We start from the raw sequence: 12,002 nt of genomic DNA, 5'->3' as shown, positions 1-12,002 counted from the left end.
CTATGTTCAAATTTTAACGGTTAAAGAGAGGGAAAGGAAAAAAATTAGCATTGCTTGTTTGTACATTAATATTTACATGGCATAAATCCAAAGCTATGGACCACATGATCAGGAACAAGGGGCATGAAGTTAGGAATAATACTGGAAGCATAAAGGGGAGGTCAGAATTCATTATTTCATGCACATGATTATTAGAATACGGAATACAAGTGGCTAATGAAGCCGCATTAGCCTAGGTTGTGCACTCAAGTCCTGGGAGTGGGAAGCATTGGGAGTGGGAAGCATTGGGAGTGGGAAGTCCTGGGGGTGGGAAGCATTGGGAGTGGGAAGCCCTGGGGGTGGGAAGCCCTGGGAGTGGGAAGCATTGGGAGTGGGAAGTCCTGGGAGTGGGAAGCACTGGGAGTGGGAAGCATTGGAGTGGGAAGTCCTGGGAGTGGGAAGCCCTGGGAGTGGGAAGCGCTGGGAGTGGGAAGCACTGGGAGTGGGAAGTCCTGGGAGTGGGAAGCACTAGGAGTGGGAAGTCCTGGGAGTGGGAAGCCCTGGAAGTGGGAAGCACTGGGAGTGGGAAGTCCTGGGAGTGGGACATCCTGGAAGTGGAAAGCACTGGGAGTGGGAAGCACTGGGAGTGGGAAGCACTGGGAGTGGGAAGTCCTGGGAGTGGGAAGCACTGGGAGTGGGAAGCGCTGGGAGTGGGAAGCACTGGGAGTGGGAAGTCCTGGAAGTGGGAAGCACTGGGAGTGGGAAGCACTGGGAGTGAGAAGTCCTGGGAGTGAGAAGTCCTGGGAGTGGGAAGCACTGGGAGTGGGAAGTCCTGGGAGTGGGAAGCATTGGAGTGGGAAGCACTGGGAGTGGGAAGTTTTGGGAGTGGGAAGTTTTGGGACTGGGAAGCACTGGGAGTGGGAAGTTTTGGGAGTGGGAAGTCCTGGGAGTGGGAAGCACTGGGAGTGGGAAGCCCTGGGAGTGGGAAGCGCTGGGAGTGGGAAGTTTTGGGAGTGGGAAGTCCTGGGAGTGGGAAGCACTGGGAGCGGGAAGCCCTGGGAGTGGGAAGCGCTGGGAGTGGGAAGCACTGAGAGTGGGAAGCACAGGGAGTGGGAAGCACTGGGAGTGGGAAGTCCTGGGAGTGGGAAGCATTGGAGTGGGAAGCACTGGGAGTGGGAAGTTTTGGGAGTGGGAAGTTTTGGGAGTGGGAAGCACTGGGAGTGGGAAGTTTTGGGAGTGGGAAGTCCTGGGAGTGGGAAGCACTGGGAGTGGGAAGCCCTGGGAGTGGGAAGCGCTGGGAGTGGGAAGTTTTGGGAGTGGGAAGTTTTGGGAGTGGGAAGTCCTGGGAGTGGGAAGCACTGGGAGTGGGAAGTCCTGGGAGTGGGAAGCATTGGAGTGGGAAGCACTGGGAGTGGGAAGTTTTGGGAGTGGGAAGTTTTGGGACTGGGAAGCACTGGGAGTGGGAAGTTTTGGGAGTGGGAAGTCCTGGGAGTGGGAAGCACTGGGAGTGGGAAGCCCTGGGAGTGGGAAGCGCTGGGAGTGGGAAGTTTTGGGAGTGGGAAGTCCTGGGAGTGGGAAGCACTGGGAGTGGGAAGCCCTGGGAGTGGGAAGCGCTGGGAGTGGGAAGCACTGAGAGTGGGAAGCACAGGGAGTGGGAAGCACTGGGAGTGGGAAGTCCTGGGAGTGGGAAGCATTGGAGTGGGAAGCACTGGGAGTGGGAAGTTTTGGGAGTGGGAAGTTTTGGGAGTGGGAAGCACTGGGAGTGGGAAGTTTTGGGAGTGGGAAGTCCTGGGAGTGGGAAGCACTGGGAGTGGGAAGCCCTGGGAGTGGGAAGCGCTGGGAGTGGGAAGTTTTGGGAGTGGGAAGTTTTGGGAGTGGGAAGTCCTGGGAGTGGGAAGCACTGGGAGTGGGAAGCCCTGGGAGTGGGAAGTGCTGGGAGTGGGAAGCGCTGGGAGTGGGAAGCACTGAGAGTGGGAAGCGCTGGGAGTGGGAAGCGCTGGGAGTGGGAAGCGCTGGGAGTGGGAAGCGCTGGGAGTGGGAAGCCCTGAGAGTGGGAAGCACTGGGAGTGGGAAGCCCTGAGAGTGGGAAGCACTGGGAGTGGGAAGCCCTGAGAGTGGGAAGCACTGGGAGTGGGAAGCACTGGGAGTGAGACTTGAAGCTAAAGACTTATGTTCAAATATTCATGTTCATTGCTCAGTTTCGGTGCTGGTCAACTCTGACAGTCAGTCAAAGTGAATCATGCATTTGGACAAGATATAAATTTAGGATTTATTTAGGTGGATGATACAAGGCAACATCATGGCCTGTGTATATAAATATGTAAATAGAGACAGAGCTGAAATGGTTGCCCCATAAGTGTATCTGAGACAAAGACTTGTTGCTGACTCTAGCACCTTCTTTCAAAAGGTAGATTCAGGACAACCACACATCAGGTGTGAAAGGAGAAATAAAGATGGCGCGTTGAAAGTGAAATGGGAGTTTGGCTCCTTTCATTACTGGTGTGGTCAGGCTGCCGCCAACAGAGAGATGGGGTTGAACTTTAAAGGCCCACCCTCCCACAGGGTGAAACGCTGATCTCCGCCATGCCAACGTGGCCAGGGATCAATGAAGACATTCGTGCTCGCTAGCCTTCGCTTTTCCCCGGTGATACCATCCTGGGCCAACCACACTGGGCCTTTGAACCGTGGTTCGGAACATAAGAAATAGGAGCAGGAGTCGGCCATTCGGCCCATCGAGCCTGCGGCGCCAATCAATAAGAACATGGCTGATCTGCCACAGTGTTCCCTGTCATTTCTTTTGGCCCTACTGAAAAGCCGGCAAGCTGGCTGCGCGGGATCCCTGGAGTGCAGTGCGGTCGCGCAGCTGAAAGGGAACATCGATCTTCTACCTCAACACCACTTTCCCGCTGACATGAATCAGTCATTCATGAAAGAAAGACTTATGAAATAATACTGAGCGGCCTGCGGGTGGCGCTGTCCAGGGAGAGTATAAATACTCGGGCACGGGCCCAGCTTGCGCAGGACATTCTTAACAGGAACTAGTGAAGGACACAACTAGACTTCCATGTTGTAAACCAGTTGATTAAAGCTTTGTTTAACGCTTAGACCAAGTGCCTAGTAGTTTTCTTACGTCACCCGCCCTATCTCAATATCCCTTAATTCCCTTAGTTTCCAAAAATCTATCGATCACAGTCCTGAATATACTCAACAACTGAGCATCCACTGCCCTCTGGGTTAAAATGGGCGTGGAGCAACGTTCCCTTTAAGTTGCGCGGCCGCACAGTGCTCTGCGGGTCCCGCGCAGCCGGCTTTTATGTAGAAAAACTATGCAGGCGCGGAATTTTGAATGGCCCGTTAAAGGGGCCAGAATAAAAAAAATTGGAGGGAGCATTGGCGTGGAGCGATGTCAGGTCAATAGCTTGTGGCCCGGCCGGTATGAGTGGGATGGTTCCGGGAGGCGGGTATTAGAAGGGGAGGATTTACAGGCTGGAAATTCAAACCAAACATCACGTCAACATCTGACAAGAGTCATTCAATTCATCAGGGCCTTAATATTATCAGCCTTTGAATGTGGAAGGAGAAATGTTTGTCTGTTCTCCTGGGATGCTCTAACCGGCAGGGCTACGGACCCAAGAGCTGGGAAGTGGGATTTAGGCTGGATAGCTCTTTGTTGGCCGGTGCGGACACGATGGGCCGAAATGGCCTCCTTCCGTGCTGTAACTTTCTATGAGTGCAACTTGGCCTGTCCCATTATCATTGGCGCTCTGTGCCCGCGCCTGGCATTCACCTGGTTTGCTCCCGGGGTTAGAGGTCGGAGTGTGCTCTGTTGGACACGGACACTTCCTTTCGCATTGCTGGGTGAGTTGCTTCCCAGTCAGGCAAACCTGTAGTTCCAACTTACACTGGAGAGGGAGAGAGAGAGAGAGAGAGGGAAAGAGAGGAGAGAGGAAAAGCAAGAGATAAAGAGAGATTAGAACCAGTCAATGCCATGATCTCACTTGGACATGTCCACCGTGTGGAATTGTTAATTGCGAAATGAGCTGCCAGCTATAATTAATGAAATACAGGAAACTCTTTTTTATCCGGCACCGACGGGACCGGCGTGGTGCCGGTTTATCAAAAAGTCCGGATTACAGAGAGGTATAGTAAAAGGTACGAGAGCCCCGTACACAGCCACAGATCCAGGCGTCCCTGTTGCATGGCAACAGGTGCAGGAACCCCGGTTACACAGCCACAGATCCAGGAACGGCCACTAATATGAAGTAAAACTTACCTGATCCTACTCCTGAATTTTGCCGGTTAACAGAGATTTCCGGTTATTTAGGTGCCGGTAAATCGAGAGTTTCCTGTGCTGCAGTTATAGCTTTTATTTCCTGTTCATGTTTTCCCTCCAATTCTCTCCCCTTATTTTTCTCCTTCAGAAGGTTATGTCGATTCTGGGTCAGTGTGGTGGTGTTGGGCATAAACCCAACGCTGCCAGGGACAAACACTGCCACAAGTGGCCCCCTCAAAGAAAGACTTGCATTTATATAGCGCCTTTCACGACCACAGCCAATGAAGTCTTTTTTTGAAGTGTAGCCGCTGTTGTAGGAAACGCGGCAGCCAATTTGCGCACAGCAAGCTCCCACAAACAGCAATGTGACAATGACCAGATAATCGGTTTTAGTGATGTTGGTTGAGGGAAAAATATTGGCCCCAGGACACCGGGGAGAACTCCCCCTGCTCTTCTTCGAAATAGTGCAATGGGCTCTTTGACTACACTTCGATTAGTATTTCATTGGCTGTAAAGCGCTTTGGGACGTCCTGAGGTTGTGAAAGCAGCTATATAAATACAAGTTCTTACTGTTTCAGGAGGGGAGCGGAGGAGACTTTGGTAGTTGTGGGAGAGAAATGACAGGACGTGTCCGACAGTGAGGTTGAAGAGATGTTTTTTTTTGAGGAGGCGCTTGCAGGTGGCGAGAGAGGTCCAGAATGCAGAGAGTCTGATGGTCGAAGGGTCTGCGGAGCGAAGGGAGGTTGGGACGTATTGTATCCCAGACTCTAGAAAGCGGAGGGCGTGAGCTGGGACGTCGGGCTGGAGGGGGTTGCGGGGTTGGGGGGCATGGCTGGGCGAGTCCGTGGGGGGATTTTGAATTCAGTACAAGTGGAGAACAGGGAGCCAGGCATTAACAGCTCTGCATAATGGAGCAAAGTGAAAAAGATCATCACAAACAGCATACAAGCCCTTCTGTGATAAATAGGAGTGAGCAAAGCACTCATATAAATTTTTAGAACTATCATAATTACAAATGCAGTAATCATAACAACACGCTATGGTGTGAATACTAATATAACCCCGTGTACATATCAGTTACAATATGTCAGTCACTTCAGACCACACATACAAATCTGTCAACATATAATGCTAATGCAAAAGCAAAACACTGCAGATGTTGGAAATCTAAAATAAAAACAGAAAATGCTGGGAGTACTCAGCAGGTCAGGCAGCCTCTGTGGAGCGAGAAACAGAGTTAACGTTTCAGGTCGATGACCCTTCATCAGAATTGATCAGAACTAGTTCTGATGAAAGGTCATCGACCTGAAACGTTAACTCTGTTTCTCTCTCCACGGATGCTGCCTGACCTGCTGAATATTTCCAGCGCTTTCTGTTTTTATAACATATAATGCTATTTCATTTTGCTCTTTTGGACGGAGTGGCCAGAAAGCTGAGGGTAATGTAGTCCAGTGGTTATAGTACTGGATTAGCAGCCCAGTGACCATGTCAAATTGTGGAACTAAATTCAATAAATCTGATATTTTATGAAATCCAACTGATTCACCAACGTTCCCCCTAAGGTGAGCGGGCGCCAATGTGCCCTTTAATTTTTTTTTGGGGGGGGGGTCTGCGCGGGACACCGGGAGCGCTGCGCGGGACCCTGGGAGCGCTGCGCGGGACCCCGGGAGCGCTGCGTGGGACACCAGGAGAGCTGCGCGGGACCCCGGGAGTGCTGCGCGAGACACCGGGAGCGCTGCGCGGGACCCCGGGAGTGCTGCGCGGGACACCGGGAGCGCTGCGCGGCCGCGCAGCTTAAAGGGACGATTGCCAGGCGCGCGGCCGCACATCGATCGGGAGGTTCCGCGCAGGCCACTCGCCAGCTGTTGCTGCTGGAAAGGACACGGTGCACGAGCGGCCACTGCAGGGACCGCGCACGGAAAAAAAAAATAAGAGGGAACATTGCCTGCCACCCCGACCTGTCCTGTCCTACGTGTGACTCCAGTCCCACCTCAAAGTGGTTGGCTTGGTTTGGGTAATAAATATGAGCGACACTGCAAGGCCAAACTAAATTAAAGAAAGAGAGACCTGCATTTGTATAGCGCCTTTCACGACCACAGCCAATGAAGTCTTTTTTTGAAGTGTAGCCGCTGTTGTAGGAAACGCGGCAGCCAATTTGCGCACAGCAAGCTCCCACAAACAGCAATGTGACAATGACCAGATAATCGGTTTTAGTGATGTTGGTTGAGGGAAAAATATTGGCCCCAGGACACCGGGGAGAACTCCCCCTGCTCTTCTTCGAAATAGTGCAATGGGCTCTTTGACTACACTTCGATTAGTATTTCATTGGCTGTAAAGCGCTTTGGGACGTCCTGAGGTTGTGAAAGCAGCTATATAAATACAAGTTCTTACTGTTTCAGGAGGGGAGCGGAGGAGACTTTGGTAGTTGTGGGAGAGAAATGACAGGACGTGTCCGACAGTGAGGTTGAAGAGATGTTTTTTTTTGAGGAGGCGCTTGCAGGTGGCGAGAGAGGTCCAGAATGCAGAGAGTCTGATGGTCGAAGGGTCTGCGGAGCGAAGGGAGGTTGGGACGTATTGTATCCCAGACTCTAGAAAGCGGAGGGCGTGAGCTGGGACGTCGGGCTGGAGGGGGTTGCGGGGTTGGGGGGCATGGCTGGGCGAGTCCGTGGGGGGATTTTGAATTCAGTACAAGTGGAGAACAGGGAGCCAGGCATTAACAGCTCTGCATAATGGAGCAAAGTGAAAAAGATCATCACAAACAGCATACAAGCCCTTCTGTGATAAATAGGAGTGAGCAAAGCACTCATATAAATTTTTAGAACTATCATAATTACAAATGCAGTAATCATAACAACACGCTATGGTGTGAATACTAATATAACCCCGTGTACATATCAGTTACAATATGTCAGTCACTTCAGACCACACATACAAATCTGTCAACATATAATGCTAATGCAAAAGCAAAACACTGCAGATGTTGGAAATCTAAAATAAAAACAGAAAATGCTGGGAGTACTCAGCAGGTCAGGCAGCCTCTGTGGAGCGAGAAACAGAGTTAACGTTTCAGGTCGATGACCCTTCATCAGAATTGATCAGAACTAGTTCTGATGAAAGGTCATCGACCTGAAACGTTAACTCTGTTTCTCTCTCCACGGATGCTGCCTGACCTGCTGAATATTTCCAGCGCTTTCTGTTTTTATAACATATAATGCTATTTCATTTTGCTCTTTTGGACGGAGTGGCCAGAAAGCTGAGGGTAATGTAGTCCAGTGGTTATAGTACTGGATTAGCAGCCCAGTGACCATGTCAAATTGTGGAACTAAATTCAATAAATCTGATATTTTATGAAATCCAACTGATTCACCAACGTTCCCCCTAAGGTGAGCGGGCGCCAATGTGCCCTTTAATTTTTTTTTGGGGGGGGGGTCTGCGCGGGACACCGGGAGCGCTGCGCGGGACCCTGGGAGCGCTGCGCGGGACCCCGGGAGCGCTGCGTGGGACACCAGGAGAGCTGCGCGGGACCCCGGGAGTGCTGCGCGAGACACCGGGAGCGCTGCGCGGGACCCCGGGAGTGCTGCGCGGGACACCGGGAGCGCTGCGCAGCCGCGCAGCTTAAAGGGACGATTGCCAGGCGCGCGGCCGCACATCGATCGGGAGGTTCCGCGCAGGCCACTCGCCAGCTGTTGCTGCTGGAAAGGACACGGTGCACGAGCGGCCACTGCAGGGACCGCGCACGGAAAAAAAAAATAAGAGGGAACATTGCCTGCCACCCCGACCTGTCCTGTCCTACGTGTGACTCCAGTCCCACCTCAAAGTGGTTGGCTTGGTTTGGGTAATAAATATGAGCGACACTGCAAGGCCAAACTAAATTAAAGAAAGAGAGACCTGCATTTGTATAGCGCCTTTCATGACCACCGGACGTCTCAAAGCGCTTTACAGCCAATGAAGTACTTTTTTTGAAGTGGAGTCACTGTTGTAATGTGGGAAACGCGGCAGCCAATTTTGCGCTCAGCAAGCTCCCACAAACAGCAATGTGATAATGACTAGATAATCTGTTTTAGTGATGTTGGTTGAGGGATAAATATTGGCCCCAGGACACCGGGGAGAACTCCCCTGCTCTTCTTCGAAATAGTGGCCATGGGATCTTCTACGTCCACCTGAGAGAGCAGAGGGGGCCTGGGTTTAACGTCTCATCCGAAAGACGGCACCTCCAACAGTGCAGCACTCCCTCAGTACTGCACTGGAGTGTCAGCCTAGGTTTTTGTGCTCAAGTCCCTGGAGTGAGGAGTCGGACCCACAACCTTCTGACTCAGAGGCGAGGGTGCTACCCACTGAGCCCGGGCTGACACAAATCAAAGCAACGGGGGACACGGGGAACATACAGGGGTGCTCCAGTGATCCAGTCTCCCGACGGAGAGCAGTGCTTGCAGGAAGCACATCTGAGGGCATGCAATCTAACCTCTCCGCCCCCCCCCCCACCCCCCACCTTGACAAAAGGTGTGTGGCTAGCTCTGGCTAGATCCATCCCCCAACCCAACCATCCCCCCGCCCAAAAGCTTAGAGGGAGCAGCAGAGGAAAATGGAAGAGGAGAGAAGCATAACAGGGCAGAGAGAAGAGAAAGTTAAAACGTAAGTAGGGAAGGAGTTCACACATAGTTGTGCCCTGCTCCCCATGACATGAAGACAACAGAGTTAGGGAAAGGGAGGTCAGCGCACTCTCACCGTGAGCAATGCCACAGGAGTCACGCTAATCAATCTCAAAGTTCTGAGACTTGTCCGTCACACTTCCACAAAACAAAATATGCAGGGAAACTTTCCAGGCAACAGAAAAATACTTTCTAATTAGTTGCAAGAGTTATACTTTAAAATATAACAGTATAAAAAATGTTAGCCTGACCTCTGACCGACTGGAGCACCTGCCCAAGAACAATTCGTTTCTAACTGACCGAGTTGGTACAGCAATTAGTTTGTAGCCTTAAGGAAACACGTTAATTTACACACAGCTGCAGGCTTGCAGCAGAATAGTACACCGCGCTTTGGTAAAGTGCAGTGTGTTCTCTGACCGTGCCTTCAGCTGCCTGGGCCCTAAGCTCTGGAATTCCCTACCTAAACCTCTCCGCCTCTCTCTCCTCCTTTAAGACGCTCCTTAAAACCTGCCTCTTTGACCAAGCTTTTGGTCACCTGCCCTAATTTATCCTTATGTGGCTCGGTGTCAAATTTGTTGTCTTATAATACTCCTGTGAAGCGCCTTGAGAACGTTTTACTACGTTAAAGGCGCTATACAAATACAAGTTGTTGTTTTTGTTGTTGATATACCATGAGTGATATTACGGGATATCCTCTAATATATAATTATATTTCCAAAACATACGTCTGTGGCAGGTTAAGTATCGATGATTCTACCATCAACCAATGTCAAATCAAAGAATCTGGCTCTTTCAATCACCATCACTTCCAATGGGGCCCTCTGTGCTGTCTTCAATGTTCCCTTTAAGCTGTGCGGCCCCGCAGCTCTCTGGACCTCTGGCTCACCGGCTTTTCAATGAGAAAACCGGCGCATCCGCGGTATTTTGAATGGGCCACGCACCCGGAAAAAAAAATTAAGGGGAACATTGGCTGTCATAGAAACAATGCAGCACAGATAGAGGCCATTCGGCCCATCGTGCCCTCTGACCAATTACAGGAAACTCTCGATTTACCGGCACCTAAATAACCAGAAAGCTCTGTTAACCGGCAAAATTCAGGAGTAGGTTCAGGGAAGTTTTACTTCATATTAGTGGCCGTTCCTGGATCTGTGGCTGTGTAACCGGGGTTCCTGCACCTGTTGCTAAGCAACAGGGATGCCTAGATCTTGTGGCCGGGGTTCCTGCACCTGTTGCTAAGCAACAGGGAAGCCTGGATCTGTTGCTGTGTACGGGGCTCTTGTACCTTTTACTATACCTCTCTGTAATCCGGACTTTTTGATAAACCGGCACCACGCCGGTCCCGTTGGTGCTGGATAAAAAAGAGTTTCCTGTAGTCCCACTCTTTCTCCTACTAGCCCTGCAAATTTTTCCCCGTCCAAGTATTTATCCAATTTCCCTTTTTGAAAGTTATTATTGAATCTGCTTCCACCACCCTTTCAGGCAGCGCCTTCCAGGTCATCGCCGAGAGTTACAGAATGCAAGTCCTACCTGCGATGTGTAGGTGTGCCCGTCCGAGCCACACACGGGGGAGGTCTGAACCGCTTGGCACGGCTTGCAGGTGCTCTCCATGCGCCCCAGGGAAGCTTGCTTCATGCTAAAACAAACAGACGTCAGCAGTGAGCAACACATCCCGAAAAATCCCGGTACCCCCCTCCCTCACACGGAAACCCAAAACCTTCCCCTTTGTGGCAACGCAGCGATGTAACCGAGATTCCTTACCGGGGACTGCTCACTTTTCACAATACCAGAGAAAGTTGAAGGGTGGGATTTTAGAGAGGTTTTCAAAATGATGTAAAGTTTCAAGAGGGTAAGCAGTGAAAGATTGGTAAATAGGTAAGAAGGGCAATCAGCTCGGAGTTATCAGAAGACGAATGAAGGTTTCATAAAGAGTTATAAGAAATGGCTATTGAGGGAGAGAGGGATTTAAAAGGGAATTGGATAAGAACTTGAAAAGGAGGAATATGAAATGATAGGGGGAAAGCAATGTTCCCTCTCTTTTTTTTTACGTGCACGGTCCCTTTAACTGGCTGTGCGGCCCATTCAAATTTTCACGCGTGTGCGGTTTCTTCCACCGAAAAGCTGGTGAGCGGCCTGCGCGGGACCTCCAGACCACTGCCCGGCCACGCAGCTTAGCGGGAACGCTGGGGGAAAGGCATGGAACTGGGGTCAGAGCAGGCAGCTCAAGTGGAAAATCTAGCACAGGCACAATGGGCTGAATGGTCTCTTTCTGTGCTATAAATCCTAAGATAGAATTAATGGCCCTGGATTTCCACTCGGAGGCTCCCTGCGGGTGGATGCCTCCGATGCAGAAAGAAAATCTACGAACCTACCTGCTGGTCCCGGAGATCCCGAGGCTTGCGGTCCTGGGCCTCTCCTGTTGGAAATGCGCAGAGGCCCACGTGATCCAGGGGCGCAGGCCATGTGGGCCAGGCGAACCAATCAAAGAAGGGAATCCCCTTCATATTTTTGACAGGTCTGTAGACACTTTTCCCGGGCAGGCCAATGATCTGTCAAGAGAATTCTTGACAGTTCGCAAGTGCCGGGTTTTAGCGCATGCGCTTAGCATGCCTGAAACTGGCACTTGCGAGGCCCCAATGGGCGCGTACACACCTAGTACGCACCCGCGGGGGTCGGAAAATCCAGCCCGTTGTTTATATGGGTGATACTGAATCATAAAACGTGCAGGGAGATTTTTCTGCTTCAGTCCCCAGGGTATGGAGCTGTACCCGCTGAGAATGCATGCTGGGCAACTGTGCCCCCCCCATCCGCCCCTCCCAGCCGTGCAATATCCCCACGCTCGCTCCCGACAGGAGCAGCTCCGTGCTGGGAGCACCAGAATGGGAAACATGGAGTTTACCCAAGTGATGAAGGGTTCACTCGGGTTTCCACCTTGACTACTGGCAGACAATGCATGGAGACGGGATTGGGAGTGGGGATTTAGCAGGGCCTATTGCCTCCCAGTCGCCCCATCCGTGAGCGAGTGGTCAATCTATGGAACAGGCTCCCTAGGGAGACGGCGGAATCAGTTAGTATTGACAGAAAATAACATTGTGGGATTCAGT

The 12,002-nt window shown here is 51.4% G+C and overlaps 1 protein-coding gene across 1 annotated transcript in view; it reads right to left on the bottom strand.

Moving 5' to 3' along the window:
• LOC147098664 (testican-2-like) overlaps positions 1–12,002 on the bottom strand; it is an 89,457-nt gene that overhangs the window by 17,965 nt on the left and 59,490 nt on the right. The window contains exons 4-5 of the mRNA XM_085970654.1: positions 10,429–10,534; positions 3,767–3,881 (exon numbers count right to left, since the gene is read on the bottom strand). Coding sequence (XP_085826780.1) covers positions 3,767–3,881; positions 10,429–10,534 — 221 coding nt within the window. The remainder of the gene's footprint in view (positions 1–3,766; positions 3,882–10,428; positions 10,535–12,002) is intronic.

Source organism: Somniosus microcephalus, chromosome 29 (genome assembly GCF_052327205.1).
Source record: "Somniosus microcephalus isolate GS21.2 chromosome 29, FLI_Smic_1.0, whole genome shotgun sequence".
Classification (NCBI taxonomy): domain Eukaryota; kingdom Metazoa; phylum Chordata; class Chondrichthyes; order Squaliformes; family Somniosidae; genus Somniosus; species Somniosus microcephalus.
Note: the sequence above shows the minus strand (reverse complement) of the source record. Positions and strands in the feature narration are given on the sequence as shown.